Genomic DNA, 16,736 nt, shown 5'->3' on the forward strand with positions numbered 1-16,736 from the left:
CACGGCCAACACAATGATGATATTCAAGATCTCGAAATTAACTACCAATTGTGGTACTAACGAGCCTGCTATTTTAGCTATCAATGATACCCACAAACGCAACACTCCCAAGCTGCACTGCCAGCACATCATGAAGCAGAGCCCATCAGGAAGACCTGACACCAAAGAGTTTAAATATGATGCAATGAGAAGCCACTGGCCAACATGGAGGACTCTGAACTGAAGCTTGCAGCATTACCTCATACTAACTGGAATTAACTGGGGCCAAGTCAGTTCCACGATGCATCCCTACTTCACCACTCTACAAACCTGGAAAGTCGTAGCCCTACATGTCAATTTCGTGAGGGAGGGATCCTATACCTCTGAAAATCGATCCAGATGTGGATTCATTGTAGGACATCAGTATGACTGTGTTAGTGAGACTACAGTGATTTGCCATACTACCAGACTGTCTTCTGTACCACAACACATTATAACAATTTTCAACAAACCGTGTACATGTGCTCTTAATATCCAGTTTTTACTTTGTACATTGTGTTAATAACTCCCACTTTGTGTTAACAACTGCTTCTGTAGTGATAAAATACACGTATCATTAGTATTTGCTCTTTAACCATTTTGATAATATTAAAATTTAATGTCAGCTTTTTAAAACTGAAGTTAATATAAAGTTGAAACGGGGGCATTGTCCCTCTACATTATACATGAGGAGGACAATGAGAAGGAGAACAACAATCCATTTTATTATATAAAAGTTAAATTACACCAGGCTATCCACACAATTAACTTGAGCTTGTTACAAAAGCCAGGACACAGAAACCCATGATGATCCTACTGTTACTGTTACCTCTGTAGTAGGTAATAAACTGGTAGGTAATTTGTGAATTTTTGCTGATGGTGCCTGGTGATGGATGTATAATTGTACACTGTAATTTGTAAACAGTTCATGACAGCAACATATAAACATGCTACTAGGAGGCAATATGTCAGTCAAATAGGAAGTACACAGCCAAATAGCGATAGTGTGTATTATTTACTGCCTAAATGTTAAAACCAGTAAATATTCAGCTTAGTGCCACTATATCAATTTGACTTGGTGGGCTTACCCATAGAGAAAGCATTAAAAGTTTATAAAAATCAGTCACATTCAAAATAATTTATGATCAACAAGCTTACCAATACTTGTAACAGCTGACACAGTTCGAAACTGGTGTATTATATTGCGTGGCAGAAAATATATATCGTTGTCACAAAGTTGAATTCTAGCATAACGTATTCCTTCTCTCCGAAGTTGATTAAGTTTTGCATCCTCTAGCCACTGGACACACTGAAAGATTAAAAGAAAAAAATAATTACCATTTGAAACTTTAAATTATGATGCACAAGCATAAAATCACAAAAACAATATCTTTATGTAATAGAAAAGTCATCTGATCCAGTCCATCCATTGGAGTAAATAGAGTGCTGCAAGCTGATAACAAAAGTATCATAGATACAACAGTAAGCAATAGGACAGTACAAAACTTAAGTCCTGCTACTTCTAGTAGCAGATCAACTGTTGCGGGCTGAATAAATTTTGTTCCGCAACAACGAGATATTTTTTAAGGTACGTCAGTGACATAATACACTGAGGTGAGAAAAGCCATGGGATACCCCCTAATTTCGTGTCGGACCTCCTCTTGTCCTGCATAGTAGTGCAATTGATGTGGTATGGGCTCAACAAGTCAATGGAAGCCCTCTGCAGAAATACTGAGCCATGCTGCCTCTATAGCCATCTGTAATTGCAGAAGTGTTACCAGTGCAGGATTTTGTGCACAAACTGATATCTCAATTATGTCCCATAAATGTTCGATGGGATTCATGCTGGACGATCTGCATGGCCAAATCATTCACTTGAATTGTTCAGAATGTTCTTTAAACCAATTGTGAGCAACTGTGACCCAGTGATATGGTGCACTGTCATCAATAAATATTCCACATTTGTTTGTGAATATGAACACCACGAATGGCTGCAAATGGTCTCCAAGTAGCCGAACATAACCATTTCCCGTCAATGATTGTTTCAGCTGGACCAGAGGACCCAGTCCATTCCAGGCAAACACAGCCTATGCTATTGCGGAGCCACCACTAGCTTGCCTCGTTGACAACTTGGATCCATGGCTTCATGGGGTCTGCGTCACACTTGAACCCTACCAAGAGCTGTTACCAATTGAAATCAAGACTCATTTGACCACGACACAGATTTAATTAACTAACTAAAGTCAACTTTAAAACCAAAATATTACACAACTCTACACACACACACACACACACACACACACACACACACACACACACACACACACACACACCTAGGATGCAATATGTCAGTCAAATAGGGATTACATGGCCTAACAAGTATGGTGTAGATTATTTATTGCCTAACTGTTAAAACCAGTAAACATTCATCTCAGTACCACTGTATTGCTTTGGTTTGGTAGACTTATCCATAGAGAAAGCATTGAAAGTACATAAAAATCATTGAAATTCAAAATAATTTATATATTTTATATTTAAACAAACTGCAAAGTAATGTGTTACATGGAAGCTTATATAGTGTATGTAGCTGGGATTTTCAATAAATGAATAAAATGCGGATTTTGCATTTTAAAAGTAGGTGCTTCTTTCTCCAAGAAAAATATGCATGCAGGAGCATCCAACAGCAAACCACACCAGAAACTAATAGTTCTACTACAGAACAGTAAATGGAAGTATGTTACTGTCAGTTAACTGTGCAAAAATATCTCTCTACCCAAACCAGGAACAATAATATGTTCATCATTACTTCCTTAAATAGGACAGCAACTTTTTAATGAATTACCAGTGAGACAATAAGAAAGGACAAAATTAGAGTACATGGTGATTTTTGTGTTAGAAGTTTTGTGGTGGAGTTGAAATAATGTTGTACTGTAGCCAATTTCAAGTTCAAATCCTAAAGCAGGGTCATCAGTGAAGTAGAGCACTTATCAAAGAAAGCATCTTTATTACGAACACCAGTGCACTGCCAGAACAGACCAGAACTCGTGGACAGAGTGTGATGCTGTTTATACAAGGATCAAATATTCCAGAATACAGAAACATTAAGAAACTCTGAGAACATAAAGAAATGATAAATAATTGCTTGAAGTGGAAACCTGCAGAATGACAGCCAGTGACGCTAACTGTTACATCATACTGCATGCACCACAGCTCTTGAATTGCTCCTCTCCTTGAGAAACAAGTGACCTATTGTTTCAGAAGTTATCTTTGGAGCTGACTACAGCACTCCGGATTTAGATCTTATCATTGGTCCTCTCTATGGCACTCCTGGTGGAGCCTCGCTTTCTGATTGTGTTGTCACATTCTTTTAGTTACAACGAGCATTGAAGCTAGCTCTTTCAGTCAAAGCTTCACAGTCATCAAGTGGGTCTTCAGTTTCCTTGAATGGGAAGCCCTTATCACCGATATGTACCTGAGGACTGGGTAGGGTTTTGTACGGAGGACATGGACAACACCTGTCCTTCTGCCTTCTTGTCGAAGGGTCATAATCCTTGACTTGTGATGTATGATCTGCAACGAAGGATATGATACAGCTGAAAATAGTGCTTTAGCAACTTTTCTGTTAGTCCCACTTACTGCCAGACATAAAAATACATAACAAGTTTTCCGGAATTTATTTTACTAGCCACTGCTTGGCACCACAATGCTCCTGGGTATCCAGAGTCTACATGCAAGCAACATGTCTTGCTATTTTGGTCCTGTTGATGAGGTGTTGTCTGGTTGAAATGGGAACAGTGTGCTCCATATCGTTTTGGCCTTAAGATGAACTAGAAAAAAATGATGTAAAGTATGTAGTGTTCTGCTTTGTTGTGCCATATGGAAATGTCACAATGGGCAGCATTGTATCCCAATCTCTGCGCTAGACATCAACATACATCGAGAGCATATTTGTCAGCAGCTTATTGAAGAGTTCTGCAAGGCCATTCACGTGTGGGTGGTAGGCAGTTGTCATCATGTGTGTGATGTCCCAACAGGAAATTACGTCTGGTACTAGCTTTGAATGGTAAACTCTTCCATGATCAGAAATCATCACCTGGGGTGCTTCATGTTTCAGAATGACATCTTTTCCAACAAACTTTGCAATTTCTGGAGCTCTGGCAATCATGAGCTCTGGTGACAGCATAGCAGGTAAGGTGGTCAGCACAGACAATTATCTATCGATTTCTATCCGTTAACTTCAGGAATCTACCAGAGAGTTCAATTCCGTTTCAGTGAAATGGCACTGCTGCAGGCAAAATTGGTACCAGATACCCTGGAGGTAACTGTGGCATGTGCTTCCCTCACTGGCATTCCTTGCAGTGACACGCACAGTGTCTAATGAATCATTAGAGACCTGGTCAGTGATACCTGCATCTAATTCTGTCTACAGTCTTGATGAATCCCAGTTGATCAGATGTAGGAGCATCATGGAAATTCATCAAGGATAAATTGTTGTTGCTGCCACATGGTTTTCATCAGTGCTGGATCTTCCCTCTGTTCACCAGTAACGTCATTTGATGCAGCAATGACACAGATTTCATCCACACAGTGACTGCTATTATTTTTCCCTGGATTGGGCTACACATCATCGCCATACACTAAGTGCCCCCAAGATTTTTATTTTTTGGACAATGGAGAGGCAATTTTTTGGATTCAGGCAGACACCTGCAGTTTAAATGCACTTCAGAACAGTTGTCAGGGTGTTTAGATGTTTTTCAAATACATTAAAAGAAAAAAAAAATATTACAATGTTCTCCAGATAACAAAAACACGTCATCCATTTAAGGTGATGAAGAAGGTTGTCCATCACATTCAAACGTGGCTGGAGCATTATACGATACAAACGACGTAACTTTGAACTCATAAGAGGCTGCCAGGAGTTACTGAAGGCAGTCTTTTCCCTGTCAATCTAATCAATCTTAGTTTTCCAGTTGCCTGTCTGCATGTCCATAGCTGACAAGTACTTTGCTCCTTTCAAGCAGCCTAGGCTGTCATCAATATGTGGCAATGGGTAGATATCTACTTTCATGACTTTGTTTAGTCACAACAATTGATACAAAAATGCCACGTGCTACCACTTGTCATCACAAGGACCGCAGGTGAGGACCAAGGAATCTCTGAAGGTTCAATGATATCTTTCAGCACCTTCTCCACTTACTCTTTGGATTTTCCATTGTTGAGCTGGTGAGACCCTATATGAGCACTGGCTAATTGCTGGATGACTTCCAATGCTGTTATGGTGTTTCACCATGATCCACTTGCTCTGTCTTTTCTCCACACCAGATTTGAAAGCATCCAAAAATTAGCCAACAATGGCTAGCACTTGCACATGTTGTTCCTCAGTCAGTCCAGAGTTTATTGGCAGTTAAATAATAACATCCTCCCCTGTGATGTCTGTAGTGGTAACAGAGTATGGTTCTACATCGATGGCACTAAGCTGCCGTTATTGGAATGATTTGGCTGTCCTTATGCGCGCGCGCGCGTGCGCACTCACACACACACACACACACACACACACACACACACACACACACACACACACACAGGGATGAGTCGTGGCAGCTCCTGACATTTAGTGATCAAAAGTTCTCTTTGACCACCTGAAGTGTTTATAATTTCACTGGCACATAGATTTCTTTTGTGAGCCTGGGGTGCTTCATGAAATCAACAAAAGCTTCACAGATTAACTGACCACCTCGACCGACAACTGGAACTCATCTTGGTGAAGACGACGGGCAACAATGTCTTCAACGGAAAACATCTGTCCAGAGCAGTCTTTGTTATGTGCACTTGTTGGAATAGTTTTTTCAATCAGGAGCTCTGATCTTCTACAGTCTATGACTGCTTCTGATGCCTTCAAGAAGCCCCATCCGAGAATAATACTATGACTACAGTCAAATAAAATGACAAATTTGAAGGGCAGCATTCAGTCACTGGTAGTTATTCTTGCAATACATGTTCCTGTCAGCTGTGAGTAATTCCCATTTGCGACTTTCAGCACAATCACTTTCATGTCACAGAACACAATCTTCAGCTAATGATGATAAGCATTCCACATTACAGAAAACAAAGCCCCTAAGTCAACTAGTGCCTGGACATTGAAGAAGTCAATGAAATTTACTGACATCATGGAGACTGTCGTCCACGGAGTATTTTCATCTGTGGTGACCTCACCTACATAGATGGTTGCCTCAGTTAATTTTCCCATATTCAGTGGCTAGGCAAGCAGCTGGTGCCTCTGAATGGTGACAGGGAATGGCTATGTTGTGTTTGGGAATGACCTCGTCTACAGTATGGCAATGGGCATTGACCCACAAGTCGACTATAATAATCTGCATTTGACTGACATGAACAGAACTGTTGTGATGGTTGACATCCAGTAGGATTGTAGTCATTGAAAAATCACCTTCTTTCTCTGCAGTAATGTTCTCTGTGTCCAGGGTGTCAGCGACAGCGTACCTTTCTGTCATGGAAACAAACCAGTGTGTTGTCCTCTGTTCTCCATATGTCTATTCTTCTGTGGGGCAGTAATATTTGATGGAGGAACTGGTTGTATTTGCACTGGTCGGATGCTGGGTTGTAATTTGGCAGCTGCGGCACACGTTCAAGTTAGTAGAATCCATTCTTCTTAGCATATTTGACCGTTGATGGACACTGGTGCTACAGATCGACCTACCTCTTCTTCAAAAATCTCTATTACCGCCTGATGTATGGGGTCAACATTCATGGCTATAAATCTCTTGCTTACTCAGTTTAACAGTTCTGGTTGACATAAAATGCCTTCTCTCTTCTCTCACTACTTGGCATACCGGACAGGTGAGATAGTAGTGGTCTTCCGCAAATTGCAGTAGGGACCACTCGGAAGTCAGCCATAGTTCTTTCATCTAATTCTTTTTTGTTGGATCTCCTGTACGTGCTGGCACCACTTATTGAATTCCTCAGTTACTGTGACATCCTTCACCAAAACAACTTGCCTTATGCGAACCATTTCATCGAGTGTGTGATTTTGTCAGCATCTGTCGTATTTACACACACAATATGGCATACGACCAAAACATGCTATATATAGGATTTCCCCATGACACTGGACTCTATTCAATTGTTCTTCCAATAATTCGACTTTCTACTGATTGTTGCCAAATGTTTTCTTCAGTTCAGCTTGAAATTTCTCCCAAATATCAAGCTCACATTCATTATTTTTGAATCACTGTTGGGCTGTGCTGTTCAAGTAAAAGTTCACGTTTTCCAAATGCATCATGTCATACCACCTATTGAATTTGGTGACTCAGCTGAATCCTTCCAGCCATTACGGTGGATTCTAATCAGTGTTCAGGGAAATGATGGATGCCTGACACGCAGCTAACTTTTTGCTGGTTTGGAATCCATTAGTAACCTGAATATACAGATTGTGAGAAAGATGTATCGCTTGTATTCTGTTTCTGTCCAAGTAGGCGAAGGCTTTTACATTGGCTAATTGTAGCCATGGTGTTATAAATGTTTTGAGGTACCTAGTGTCTCCCCTGAACAATGTCACATCATAACTACGCTTAAGTCCAAATCCACAAGAAGGTTTGTCAATGATGTACAACACTTAGCACTGAAAGCACATTTATTAGGAACACCAAAGTACAGTCAGAAAGGAACTGAATTCCTGGAGGGAAAGGGCTGCTATTTATACAAACACAGAATGTTTCAGACTATACAAACATACAAACAGCAACCTTACAGAAGTGATAAATACTAAATAACAAGTAATTGCTGATGGTCAGTTTTGCACTCGCAACCTGCAGCAAGTAATGCTGACCATTGTGCAACACTGTGTGCATCACAGTTCTTAGCAATATTACTTAACAATCGCAACTTCTCCAAGAAGAATTCTGGAAGACTGATGAACTTTAATGCGTGACATTAACCTAATCCGCAAAGCAATTATTTAGCCAACTAAGTAGCCTATGAGATGAACTGTCAACATGACAATGAACTGGAAAAACTAAAGTTGTATCGGCAACTAATTTCAACACAGAAAATTAAGCACTTCTTACAGAAAATTGGATAGAGCAATAAAATACTGTGCTAAACACATAATTCACCTAAGTAAATTTGTACCAAGCCTTTAACAGTCCTTACAACTAACCGCCCCCCCCCCCCCCCTCCTGAACCATTGCAAGCACCATAACTGCAATGTGCAGCTTCATCAACAATAATGTGTGGCTGGTGGTTTTTGATATTTTACCCATTTTATTTTCCTTGTGTACCAAACGACCTCACTAATTAAGAGAGGGTACCTTTACTTCAGGCAAAGAAACAAATGTTATTGGCAACACAATGATTCATTTATTACAGAAAAATTATGAAGTCCCAAGCAGCAGAGCTTTCCAGTAATGCTTGTTAAACATAGTAAAGAAGGAAGGAAGGAATAGTGAAGTTTAATATCCTGTCAACAATGAGGTCATTAAAGTCATTGCACAAGCTTGAACTGGAGAAGGAAATCAGCCATGCCCCTTTAATAGCATACCTGCCAACATTTTCATCAAGCGATTTTTGGAAAATCACAGAAAACTTAAATCTAGATGACCAGATGGGGATTTCAACCACCATCATGCTGAATGCAAGTTAGTGTGCTAAACACTGCAAATTAGTAAAGAGAATAGGCGCCATCAGCTCAACATCAACTTTAGTCCAGTATGTGGAAGAATCTAGTGCACGAAATCTTCCAAAGGAATTTAATGAGATACCTATTTCAGAGCTGAAGCAAAATTCACAACACTGCTTGTCACACACGCTCAAATAAACTAGCTGCTTACACAGAACACACACCACAACAACAAATTTCATCTTTTCAGCTGTGAGAAATGAGAAGTTTAGAATTAAAGATCAAAACATTGTAAAACCTGATAAACTAGAAACAAACTGGCACTCCAAATTAGGTGTGCTGCAGTGTCACAGTAAAGAAGTCATGTAATCTGTACTGTTCTTGGGTGTTCAGCCAGGTGCAGTCATCTTCCTAACACGACATTTCGTTTCGACAGCGTACCTTTCTGTCATCTTCAGGTGATAGCTGTAGAATGTATGTTGTCGCTACATCGAGCCTCCTTTATACACACCCTTTCCCAAACTACATGGTCACACACTGTCTCAGTTAGAGTGGTGGGAGGGATAGGGCCACCGAAGGCCAGGCATGAAGGCCTGTCTCTCAGTACTTCTATAGCCCTCGTCGGATGAGGAAGTCGCTCTTGGCCGACACAGTGATTTTTGTTGGCTGAGAGCTGGGCCCAAGCTTTTCTTAGTGTCTCTGTTAATCAGACCATTGGCCACTCATATTTCCATGGCCTCCTTCAGAACTCAGTCCCAAAACAATGTCTGTATTAATACCTCTGTTCCTTCTCACTTCATTGAGTCCCCTGTAGCTATGCAATGTTCTGCAACTGCAGATTTTGTTGCCTGCTTCAGTTTGGTGTGACTTCTGTGCCTCTTACATCTTTCTTTGATTGTCTGTACTGTCTGCCTGATTTATGCTGTCTGCATTCGACAGCAACTACAGAAGTACTGAGGGACCAGGGCTCATGCCCAGCCTTCAGCAATCCTGCCCCCCCCCCCCCCCCCCCACCTCTCCATCCAATGCGGTGTGTGTTCTAGTAATGAGGGAAGGGGTAGGAAGCAATGACAGTATAAAGGAGGCAGGATGTAGTGAAGACACTCATTGTACGGGTATCACCTGAAGATGAAGATAAAGGCATGCTGTCAAAGTATGTTATGAACATGACTGCACTCGGCTGGACACCTGAGAACAGCAAAAAACAGTCAATTCGCTGGAAAAGCTTACAATCACACAGTCAATTAATTAACTTTCAAAACTGCCACTGCCCCTGCATGGGTCAAACAGGCACAAATTGGCTAATATGTTGTGCTTCCCATTGAGTAACTATCACTATAAATAAGAGTGCAAATCTATAAATATTGTAATTCTTCACACTTTCCCAGAGATCTGTTGACATCTTGAGGTATTGGGTATTCTGCCAGATATCAGAGTCATTCTTGCACTGTATTTTGACAATGTGACTTGTTGTTATCATCATGTGCTACCTGAGACTACTTGTCACGTGGAATGGGTCCAGTGTTTATATCTTTGCTCTTCCTTCCTCCACTGTCGATTCCAGGCATTCCGTCTGTGGTCCACTCCTGCTACAAGTGTTCTTAGGCATTCTCTCTTCAGTCAGTAACACCTGACTGTGATCTGGTGTTCTGCTATTGGTGTGGTGCCAGGTGTTCCCTTTGTGGTCTGCTCCTGCTAGAAGCACTGCCCCCATTGTGTTTTCAGCAACTCCAATGCAGGATCCCAGGCTCTACTTAGTTGGTACCCTCTGAATGACTGATCAAGTTATTCATCACCTTTATCAATATATACTCTCTTATAACACTGTCCCAATATCTTGGGCGTGTGCCAGAATCCACATTTCATCATAGTTCATGGAATGATTGAGTTCCAGACAGCACTCGGCAATGGCAGATTTAGTTGTCTGTGTTAGCTGGGTGTGTCTCTGATGTTCTTTGCATCTGATGTTCACTATCTCAGATGTTTGGCCAATGCACGACATGCCACATTGAAAAGGTATATTATTAATTCCTGGTTTTCATAGTTCCAGGTCGTCTTTCACATTTGCAAGTAGTTCTGTTATTTTGGTAGATGGACAGAACATACACTTGTTGTTGTGTTTCATGAGAAAACTTGTGATTTTGTCAGAATTAGATCCTGCACAGAGCAGGTATGCCACAGTCTTTGCCTCATTTTGCTCTTATTCTAGACCAAGCGGCGAAGAGGCCAGTTGAGAAGCCCTCTTGCACAACACTGACCACAGATGCTCTGTTTCTACTGGCAGAATATACGAATCTGACAAGGTGTGCGATCTGTGGATCAATGTCTTCAGAATTCCGTTCTTCTACACTGGGTGGTGAAAGCTGTTGGTTTGTAAGTATAAATCAGTGTGTGTAGGTTTGTGTTACAAAGTGTGGCCAGATGAGTCATCTTCTCTCCTTTCGATAAGTACAGCCAGAGACAGCAACTGGACATCCTTTTCCAGTTCCATGGTAAACATAGAATTTGGGTGGCTAAGTTCAGTTGTTTCAGAAACTCATTGAGCTTATCCCTACCATGAGGTCAGATCAGAGAGGTATCATCCACATACCTGAAGAAGCATGTGGGTTTGTAACTAGCCACCTCTTATGTTTCATCTTCAGGTCTCCTCATGAACATATTGGCAACCACTGGAGTCAAGAGGGCTGCCCATGGCTACACCTTCTGTCTGCTCATAATATTGGTCCCATACAGCAAATAAGTTGACCTCAGTATATTACTGAACAGGTCCAGTGGAGCATTATCAAATTTCTCTGTAATCAGTTCCAACGAGTCTTTCAGTGGCAACTTAGTGAACAGGGATACCACATCAAAACTGACCACTGTATCAGATTGTGTGACAGTGTAGTTGCTCGAGACATTGTAAGAAGCCTGCCGAATGGTGGATGTGGTGAATACACTTTCCCACATATGGGAACAGCAGTTTCTTCAAGTATCTGGCTGTTTGGTACACTGACACACCAATGTTGCTGACAAACGGGCACAGTGGCATGCCGTCTTTGTGTACTTTAGGCAGCCCATATAGTCTAGGTGGAACTGGTGCACATTAAGTGCGTGTTCTGTCCACCTACCAAAATAAGAGGGCTACTGGCAAATACGAAAGATGACCTTGGACTATGAAAACCAGGAACTTATAATATACCTTGCCAATGTGGCATGTTGTACATTTGCCAAACAACAAGGACAGTGGATAACAGGTGCAAAGAAAATCAGACGCACACCCAGTGGACATAAGCAATTAAATCAGCCATGGAAAAGCACTGCCTAGAACTCAATAATTCCATGAAATATGATGAAACAAGGGTTATAGCACAGACCTACAGATACTGGGACAGTGTTATAAGAGATTCTATAGAGATAAAAGCGATGAGTAACCTGATGAATCATAACACAGGGGTATGAACTAAGTAGAGCCTGGGATACTGCACTGGAACTGCAGAACTCCACAAAAAGGAGCATTAAGGGTTGACATGTGAAACGAATGCCAGTCCAATCTAACCACTGTCAGGAATGATGATTAAATGATGAAGACAATACAAACACCGAGTCCCTGGGGACTGAAGATGATACACCAACGCATGGCTTGGTGCACTGGACTGAAGAAGGAATACCCAAGAATGTTTATAGTGGGATGGACCGCAGAGAGGACACCAGGTCTCACACTTGTGGCATCAGAACTACTTCAGAAATATTATCTATCTGGTAGAAAGCAGCACAACATAAGGTGGCCTGCATAGTACAGATGTAGCTAAGTAAATATTTTTGATGCCTAGATGTACACAAGAACACTCTCTCTTACCTGAAGACAATTTAGAATTAGAAAATTAATATGAATTACATTGCTGGAGCCCTATTCTGTATCTTCCTTCCATTTTGCTGATGGTTTCGGTATGCGAGAGCACCAAACAGTCTTGTTTTTGAAGGAGATCCCCAAAATTATTCTGTAAGCATTTCGGAAGTGATGCCGAACGGTCCTAGCGTCGTCGTCGTCATCAGCTCTCCTCGTGCCAACCAATCAAAAGCAATCTGCCTCAGATCCTTGCATGCACACTGCAGCACCACAAACTCCAAGCGGCTGGCAGCTGACACAAGCACGCTATTCTTCACAGTTCCAAAAAGTGTGGTTAGAGTATGTACTACTGTTCAAATTTCAATCACATGCTTCCATGAATGCATGATAATGATAGAATATTGACTGTGTTCTAGAAACTGTCATAAATGTCACGTTATGCCATTTTATTCTCATTCACATTGACGCCTTGTTTTGGATTTTGCGTTTCAGAATATGAGTTAGGAATGGAGTGTAGTACCACACTGTACAAATACATGTATAGAAACATCCAAAAAATTCGTAATTTTTTCTGTTTTCCGTCGTTCCTTAGTTGCTTCAAAGTTCATGGAGGTACGTTCCATCTATGTAACTAATTGAAGGCAGCTTGTTTACTGCCATACACATTTCGCTTCTTTTATTTGTGAAGATGCTTCACAAACAAAAGAAGTGAAATGCACATGGCAATAAACAAACTGCCTTCAATTAGTTGCATAGACAGAACATATCTCCATGAACCCAAAAAATTGTTAAAGAGAGTGTCAAAGAATAAGAACATGCACAGAATGTGGTTGTTACTCGCTCCTAGAGATCCAAATGATGAAGTAGCCTACTTCCCTATATGGTACATCAACGATTTGGTTTTTTTAAAAAAAAAAACAACTTTTAGAGAGTGTGTGGTGAGTGCAGCTATATAAGTTCGTTGTAGTTTATAACATGCATCTGATGAATCAAAATGTTTCATATATGGTGGTATAGTCTAAAAATATTGTGGCAGGAATCTTTCATCTCTTTTCTACTGTTGTTAAGGATTCAATTGCAGATAGATACTTGTGACAAGCTAAAATATAAAGACGATTGCTACTAGTTTCATTCGCAGTAAATTAAGTTGTGCTCTTAGATTCCCGTCTGACCACACACTCAGAAATAGCTATGTATTCAAAAAAATTGTGAGTTCTTTGTGACAAGAAAAAGTATAAATGTCACTGTCAGTTGTTACATGCACAGCAATTTCATCTTTCATTTCTTAAACATACGGAAGTCACGAAATTGAAGATTCTCATTACTGATAAAGTGCGTTGGTACATGTAAATAACAATGAATATATTAGAAAAATGTTTAACTTTGACAATTTACAAAGTCTCAGAATGTGTTACAAACACAAAGAGGAAAAAAATTATTTTGGTATGCAGCAGTATGCGAACATACGACCTTTGGCATAGCAGTTCATTGGCTTATTCACTATACTACTACAACTCGCATACCATCAGCACTTTTTTTTCCACATAATTCCAGTTGAGAGAGATGCAGGCTGACTTCGTTGCTGAATGATGCGGGCGAAAGCCATAAATGCATCAAATTTTGGAAGGTTTCCTCTATCAGGCTTCACAAAATTCCTTTGCATTGTTATTTAAAAGTTTTAAATGCATTTTGATAATTAATAAGTAAACCATTTGTGGAAAAAAGCATGCAAAGTCACTAGTAATTTCAGCTAACATTCATGTGATATTTAATGATTTTTGTAAACTCTTAATTACGTAAAAATAACAGGTATTTTGTGAGAATATTGACCGAAATTGTTTTTTTTTATGTTATAATCATTCACAGTAACAACAATACAAACCATATTTCTAACCAAGTAAAGTAGTTTGTTATGAACTCACTTTCCACCTGGATGCGTCCTGGTGGTTCTTCAGTAACACAATCACTAAATCCAAAGCTAATACTGCTCAATCTGTTTAAAATAACAAATTATAGGTGTAAATAAATCACACCAAACCGAACAAGAGGGCCATACTGAAATTCAAAACCTCTCGGTACAGTTTTCAAAAAACTGGCAGGAGGACCGATTGGTAACAGGTTTTACAGAATAGTAACTTCGGATAAAGAACTGAAAATGATGTCACTACCGAGGCCAACCTGCTGCACCGATTGTTATGAACGATACAGAACAGGGCTGCTGGTCTTCTAACACCTACATTTTTTTTAAAACTGTTATGAACCACTCAGTGACCTTAAGTCTTAAGTTTAAGTCAGTCTCAAGCACAGGAAATAAGTGTTGACTGCAGATGCAGGTATTTCACATTACTGGACAACGTCCTAGCAGACATGGTTTGCCATTGTCGTTGTCTAACCAATCAAGAAACATCAAGTATGTATATCTCTGTCATGTGGATGACTATGATGGATGCCTGTAGAGTGTAATGTTATGTTTGTGTTGTCATGGATGAGTGGAAGGGAAAGAAAACTTTTTGTTGACACACAGCCTACTCGTCTCAAATAATTTAAACACCCCATCCAATGGACAGTTCACCATCAGCAGTGTCATATATGCTCACTCCATAACACATTGTGGAGACATTTGGAATATAGCCCTCGATATTAGTGCAAAATCTGATGACCAGGAACTATGTGCCACCACCTCCCTCACTTATCTGAGCAAACACTGATGATGAAAATGTACACTAGTGTGCAAAACTTAATGAAAAAAGTAATTATGACATGATGTGTCACTGCCAAATAACATAGCTCAATGGAACTTGAAACCTACATAGAAAGAACTACTACACTACAGCACAGAAGGTGGCTGACAGAAATTCTCAATGACATGCAGAGAAATGATAGTTTTATTCAAAGAAAATAATTACACTGAAGTCACTGCAATTTATGATAATCCCTTGGGAGTTACAAAAGGTGGAACTCATTCTTAATAGGGTGTGTGATCGTCACAAGTGGCAATGCATTCTCTGCAATGTGATACACCAAGACTGGCAAAGATTCTTGTGGTAGGGCATTCCATTCCTCCACCAGCACAGTTGACTGCTGGATGATTATTGGGGAATGTGCATATGCTGCAACACCTCGCCCAACACATCCCACATATGATCAGTGGAATTTATGTCTATTCACCAAATATCCTCTTGTTCCAAGAGGGCAATTTAATTTGGTCACATAACCCATAAAACTGAAGTTAGGTTTGAGTGTATCTCTTCACATATGCACATGTGAAAGCATTGTCACAATAATGTTGACCAGTTAGTGTACCATGTTCAAAGCCTTGGACACAAGTATGCACATGCAACACTATGCCTCCCCACACCATAACAGCTGGATCACCAAAACTATTATATTCAACAATGTTCCTGGGTGTATTACATGTTCCCACTTCTTGCATATTTGGGTATGTCTATCATTGTCAAACATGATTGTTTTGGTGGTCCAGGTGTTTGGATGTGGGAAGGCATAATGTTGCATGGGTGTACTGTCCTCCAAATCTTTGAACATAGTACACTGACTGGTCATTGTTATTGTGACACTGTATTCCTTACCCACATGTATCTTTTCAGGTGTGTATTTGACCATGAATTCATTTTTACAGAGACAATATGTGACTGCACTGAACGGTGCTGGTGGGGGAGCTCTTGAAATGGGAGGATATTCAAGGAATGGCTTGTTCTGCCCATACCTCCAACTTAACAGGTTTTAAATCGTAGGACATTTCCAGGGGCAGATGTGGACTCTGACCACAATCTATTGGTTATGAATTGTAGATTAAAACTGAAGAAATTGCAAAAAGCTGGTAATTTAAGGAGATGGGACCTGAATAAACTGACTAAACCAGAGGTTGTACAGAGTTTCAGGGAGAGCGTAAAGGAACAATTGACAGGAATGGGGGAAAGAAATACAGTAGAAGACGAATGGGTAGCTCTGAGGGATGAAGTAGTGGAGGCAGCAGAGGATCAAGTAGGTAAAAAGACGAGGGCTAGTAGAAATCCTTGGGTAACAGAAGAAATATTGAATTTAATTGATGACAGGAGAAAACATAAAAATGCAGTAAATGAAGCAGGCAAAAAGGAATACAAACGTCTCAAAAATGAGATCGACAGGAAGTCCAAAATGGCTAAGCAGGCATGGCTAGAGGACAAATGTAAGGATGTGGAGGCTTATCTCACTACGGGTAAGGTAGATACAGCCTACAGGAAAATTGAAGAGACATTT

The 16,736-nt window shown here is 40.3% G+C and overlaps 1 protein-coding gene across 1 annotated transcript in view; it reads right to left on the reverse strand.

Annotated features, from left to right (window-relative positions):
• LOC124722302 overlaps positions 1-16,736 on the reverse strand; it is a 422,581-nt gene that overhangs the window by 46,206 nt on the left and 359,639 nt on the right. Inside the window, exon 10 of the mRNA XM_047247484.1 lies at positions 1,177-1,327. Coding sequence (XP_047103440.1) covers positions 1,177-1,327 — 151 coding nt within the window. The remainder of the gene's footprint in view (positions 1-1,176; positions 1,328-16,736) is intronic.

This window comes from Schistocerca piceifrons, chromosome X (genome assembly GCF_021461385.2).
Source record: "Schistocerca piceifrons isolate TAMUIC-IGC-003096 chromosome X, iqSchPice1.1, whole genome shotgun sequence".
In the NCBI taxonomy this organism is placed as follows: domain Eukaryota; kingdom Metazoa; phylum Arthropoda; class Insecta; order Orthoptera; family Acrididae; genus Schistocerca; species Schistocerca piceifrons.